The sequence below is a fragment of the Cynoglossus semilaevis genome, chromosome 10 (genome assembly GCF_000523025.1).
Source record: "Cynoglossus semilaevis isolate Cse_v1.0 chromosome 10, Cse_v1.0, whole genome shotgun sequence".
Taxonomy (NCBI): Eukaryota; Metazoa; Chordata; class Actinopteri; order Pleuronectiformes; family Cynoglossidae; genus Cynoglossus; species Cynoglossus semilaevis.
The window spans coordinates 5,047,484-5,053,327 of NC_024316.1; the positions used below are offsets into that span (position 1 = coordinate 5,047,484).

The following is a 5,844-nucleotide window of genomic DNA, read 5'->3' on the forward strand; positions in this document are numbered from 1 at the left end:
AGCAGTTGATAATAATCAGCTCTGAATATTTAGAGATTTCTTAAATCAACCGAGTGTCCTTGTATATAAATCCCAGCTCATTCTTCTTCAGAGTTGATAGTCCTCCAACATTGACCTGGTTCTGGTCCAATCCCCAGATTGATTGATGTTTTTCTATAACTGCATTATTTCAGGGAAAGTCAGTCAATAGCAATCATTCCAGCTTTCTGGAGATGATTTTTTTTTTAGATACATACTGCAATATGTTAGATTTCTATATTATATTATATTTTACAGCATTTACTCCTACTTTTGTATTTTACTGCATGTGCTATGTGTCACCTATTCCATTCAGCTGTTACAGCACGATGGACGAGGTATTGTGTCATTTACTGCAACACTAATAATAATAATCCCCTTCTCTATAGTTATATTACGCATCACTGTAATTGTTTTTGTCTTTTATCAGAGGACAAAGGAGGACAGAGTGAGACAAAGACTCCGGCTGACCATACTATCTCTGTGGTGGACGAATGTTGTCCACATTTAACTGGAATGGAAGTAAACCTGTCTTTAGGCAGTGAGTCCTTCATGAGGTCAGAAGGTGGGAAACTGCAATGTCTATCAACAAAGTCAAATGGAAACAGGACACTCAGGAGCTGCTGTGAGGTGGTAGGCAGCTGTGATTGGCTGCTAGAGTCATGCTGGCTGGAAGCAGAGAAGTGATGTCCTTCAATATTGGACGATGAAGACAATGTTACCGCTCTGTGCACTTTGAACCCATTTGCACTCACTCACAATGCAGCACCATGTTCAGTACTAGCATTATTGTGCTGATGCTTTATTTACAGATGTTTCATTGGTCAATAATGTTTTAAAGTTATACTGTGGCTGTAATAAAACAATTTACCAAAATAAATGATAAAATAATTATCTGGTATTCTGATGAATTATTTGTGTATTTCTACTTGTTGCTGAGTCGATATTGAAGAATTTAAACCAAAACCAAAATCCAATCAAATCAAATTTCCACACAGCATGTGTTTGTCTAGTTGTAAACTAAATGGGTCAGTTCTTCACTTTAGGTCACATTGTCGCGTGCTGTAAACAACCCCGTTTTCAAACCCATTCAAAGTAAAGTTGTGCCAGTTTCCATATTGACTTCATCTTTAGAATTATTTTCTCAAAAGATTTTTTTCTGAAAAAAAAAAAACATCTATAGAAAATACTAATGAAATGATTAAAAACATTAAGAGGGATTAAAATTCCCCTTGGACTGTGTCTGAACTACTATCTACTTTTTTCTATGATATTATCTGCTATTTATAAATGAATTCATACAAGGATACACTTGAAGAGTCTGGCTGTCAATAAGACAACTCAAAAATATGTTGTTATACTTAGTGATCTGACACACACACACACACACACACACACAGCTAGAGGGCAGACTCGGAGTGGACGGCTCTCACCTTGTTGAGAAAGCCCTTGAGCACGCTGGCAGCTTTCACCGACAGAGACCTTGGGATGCGAATAGGCTTCTCAAGAATAACTGTGGGCAAAAACAGCAGGACGGCAACAAAGAGAGAGAGAGAAAGAACATTGGTGAGACAGGAAGGGAGTGATTCATGGCCTGACCTGCCTGTGGGTGACCATGTCTACAGTGTTGGTGTCAAAAGGACCTGGGATTATCCAGAAGACTCCATTCTCTCAGAGCCTTGAGAATCCCACAGCCCAACGCTGACGGAGTGAGACGGGAATTTTTTTTTTTTTTTAAAACACTCTCTTAAAAACATTTTTCTTTAAAACTGAAAATCCAAGGACGCAACTCAGTTGGACACTGATTCGACCTTGATTTACTCAAACTCAGATCATGCTGCAGGGACCCCTGTGTTCTCATCGCCTTTTTTGAATTGGTTAGCAGTTGAAAAGTGTCTGTACGTCCTCTTGACACCAAACATCTCTGTTTCGTTGCTACAGCTCAATTGGCTAAAATGTTGTTTTTAATGATGGGATTCGGACTGAGGTGAATGCAGGCTAAGCCTAAGCTTTTTTTTTTTGGCTAGCTTTTAGCTATTCTGTGCATACATTTAGGTTGTTCGGGCAAGTCTTGAGGCATTTCTCACAAACGTGATTTGCGTTTGCTTAATAACACTGGACAGGGACTTGGGTCATAGTCAAGGTAAAGGCAGAAACTCATATAAAATCCTTGATAACATAGCGCTTTCAACAATGTCAAGCACATTTCAAGTAGAAACCTCCAAAAATACCACAGAATCTCCCGTACCTCTCATGTGTTGGTATGACACATACAGCCTTGATACTCAGATCAGGGCCTGGTACACTGTCTATCTATAGGTGCCATATGGCTGAGCAGCCCCTGTTGTGAAAAGGTTGGTTTCCGTTGGCAGGCACCAGTCCAGGAACCTGGATCTATACTGAATTAGCGCCAGGAGGAACGGCACTGACGGCAGATGCTAGCCACGGTGACACGCGTGGCTCTTGACAGCCACAGCAGAGACGTGATGCGTCATACCAGGGCTACAGTGTAGTATGGAGAAGTGTCTGTCTGTGTATGTGTGTGAAGGGGGGGGGGGTAGCTGTTAGATAATCAAAGGAGGTGGTGGCGAGGGAGTGGGCGGTGGGAGGGGACCATACGGATTCATGCAACACATATGCAAATAGCAGCAGAGATAGAAGTTTGTCCGACTACAGTGTGATCACACCTACGGTCGGTTCTCTTCTGTCCAAACCACCCACTGATAGATGTTTAAAGTTGTTTTTATGATGGCGCCCACGAGTGCCCATTTATTGGCATCTATTCTGGGTCTGCTGCAGAGTTTAGGGCAAACCAACTGGGTGCGAAGCTAAAGCCAGTCTTATGTCAGATCCTGTCCATTTTAACCATTGTCTTGTTTTAATTTGCACACTGCAAACAGCTTCTTAGATTTACCCTCAAATGTGAACTCATTTATATTGCTTGTTTTAATTGGATTCATTTGAACTACTCGTAGTTTGCTAGCAGTGAAAATAAACTACTCTTGAATCATTACTCCAGAGTTTCCCAACCTTTTTTGGCTTGTATTCCTACTCTGACATCACAAATTTCTGAGATTGTTTTCTCAGTCATGTGATCGCAGCCCTCAATCAAAATACTCCATTTATATTCATGAAAGTGAAAGAACACAGTTGTTTAAGATTGTGTGTGATGTTTTTAATCATGCTTTTTAAAAGAATAATAATTATATATATATATATATATATATAATTATTATTCTTTTAAAAAGCATGATTCAAATCCAGGTGATCCCATGTGGGTTCGCGACCCCAAGTTAAAAAAACACTGCTTTAATCTTAAATAGGGATGTTTGGTGCAAAACAGTATCGGCCCAATAATGGTTAGAATTTCAGGATCAAATATTGAAAAAAAAAAACCTAGCCCATCCGATACCTAGCCCCTCAACTTAACTTTGCACTACACGTTGTACCGCCTCATACATGCTGGAGGAGGACACAAGGTCTCGGATTGATAATAGTATCAGCAGACATGCTACGTTGCAGGATCTCTGTTGGTATCGGACATCGAGCCACCCCTAATCTCAAACACAGTCACGCAAAAGCTGTTCTCTACGTAGCAAATCCCATCATTTCAAACCAGAATAACAGACGTTGTGTCAAAATCATGACACTGAGCAGCACTTCTCAGAAAATCATGTTTGCTATGGGCAGAACGGTTTCCACAGAGCACAGTGTCAACAGTTTTCATTTCATTGACTTTCTAGTGAAGGAAAGTCGCCGCAGTGTGGTCTGTGGAAAAAAACCACCGCGCCCACACTCAACCCTCTGACCTCACTGTTAACAATGCTTAACAAATTTATTATTTTAGCCTGAGGAAGAAATTAAAGCAGAGCAGTTCCAAAAAGGGACAAAGTAAGTTTAAAAACAGAGAGTTAAAGACAGCGTCACAAAGACAGAACGCTACAATTATTCTTCACTAGAGCCCTGCTTTTATAGACAGGACTGGTCCAGGCCTGGGTCTGGGCCCAGTCTGGTCTGCAGGGGATCTTGATGTCACTTTATGGCTGTCGCCTTCTCAAGGAGTTGCAGCTGCATGGCTGACTGCAGATATTACACTAATGTGCAGTAACTTTATACATGAAGTCTTGACAGCACAGCTAGTGTACCATTAAGTGAACCATGAACAATTAAAATGAGTTGAAGGCCAGTATTTATATAGCAGAGCTTTACCAGGAAACGTGACATCACACCTCTCCATTGGCTCCATGGCACCATGTGTGTTTTGGAATAGATTATAGTGACCACTTTTGGTTTAGCTCTAAAATACATGATGGATATATCACCCTATATACAGACTGAAGTATCTCTTTGTTGAGTACTTGTAAGTATTAATAAGAAGTCAGGACGTCTAGATCAGTTCTTTTTTTACTCTGAATCAGATACCATTTTCTTTCATTGATCTACCAGTGTGCTTTATTTTCCATTATTCATCTCTTTGTTTCTTTGTGTTTTTCTTTTCTTTAGTACATTTAAAAATCCCTTCACCACTCTCCCATTATCCTGACACTTCATATAGTTATTTCATTTATTTTTATATAACTTTTCTGTAATCATTATTATATATTACCTATCTTTTCCTTCTGGGAGATTCTGTTTCCTGTTCCTAACCCTAACCCTAATAGAAAATCCCCAAAAATAAAGCTAAATTAAGTGATCACAAATTGGATTTTGATGTTAAACTTCACCATTTACAACAGCCTTAAAAGTCAAAGTCTGAAACTGAATGAATGAATGAATGAAGATGGTCAGGAGGAACTATGTAGACAATGGTGCAAAGAATACACAAAATAAACATGAAAATAAAGGATTCTGTTAAAGTATTTTTGTTTCTATATTTTTGTTCCTGTGATGTGATAATTAAATATACATTTAAAAATGAAAGTTGCTACACATATGCGAATGGATACTTCATGAAACTAGGTATTACTGTCACTTTTGGACATAACAACACCACGATGACATACAGTACATAAAAACCAGCATCAGTCCACTGTCTGTCCACTGTCTCTCTGCTCAGCGACTCTCCCTCTGCAGCAGCAGCCACTGTTTTGTTCCACATCCGTCCTCTTCAACTATAAAAATCAAAATTTAAAGTGTGTTCCGGCAACAGGAAATGTCCTCATATAACAGTGGGTTTACTGTGATATTTGCTCATATTGTCAGTGGGTTAGTCACACTTATAGTCACTCTGATGAAAGACAGGAGCCGCTGTTATCACACCCTGCCACAGTGTGGTTATTTTGGCGCCATCCTGCTCTCAAAATGAAAATGCCATCGGTGGCTGCCCTCATGCAGAAACACTCAACTCTTTTTACACGTGTGCCCATAAATCTCTGCTGCCACGTCTCCCACGGCTCCTGAAGGATGAGAGGGAGGAACGACTTTGGAATTCTCTCAAATTCTTCAAATATGAACCCACGTCTTAGATAAATTACACTCCAACGTAAATCGTCACGGAGCAGAAGCAAAAACAGAAACCTCAAATTAATTAAGGAGAAATAAAACGATCCTCTCTCTGAGGTTCTTCTGTTCTGCTGAAGCGTGCCATACCCATCTACGCCTCAGATTTACACAGACATTAATCCCCCACTGCCCTGAGGTAATGATTGTTTTTCTGCTACACTTAATCTCCGTTTCAGCCACTCACTGTGATTCACTTATGCGTCACACACAGGGTTAAATTAACAGGCTTTTGTTTAAATGGCACCAAACGGGTCCAACATGTGCTCTTAATATTTCAGATTTCCCACTGCTCCTCCGCCCTTCCAAACTTTCCTTATCCAGGAG

The 5,844-nt window shown here is 40.0% G+C and overlaps 2 protein-coding genes across 6 annotated transcripts in view; both read right to left on the reverse strand.

Moving 5' to 3' along the window:
* The window catches only part of snphb (syntaphilin b), a 1,167,912-nt gene that overhangs the window by 118,746 nt on the left and 1,043,322 nt on the right, over positions 1–5,844 (reverse strand). The window lies entirely within an intron of this gene.
* Positions 1–5,844, reverse strand: part of prkcz (protein kinase C, zeta) — an 82,452-nt gene that overhangs the window by 22,601 nt on the left and 54,007 nt on the right. For all 4 annotated transcript variants that reach the window (XM_008318373.3, XM_008318374.3, XM_008318375.3 and 1 more), the window contains one exon: positions 1,452–1,531. In XM_008318373.3, the coding sequence (XP_008316595.1) occupies positions 1,452–1,531 (80 nt within the window). The remainder of the gene's footprint in view (positions 1–1,451; positions 1,532–5,844) is intronic.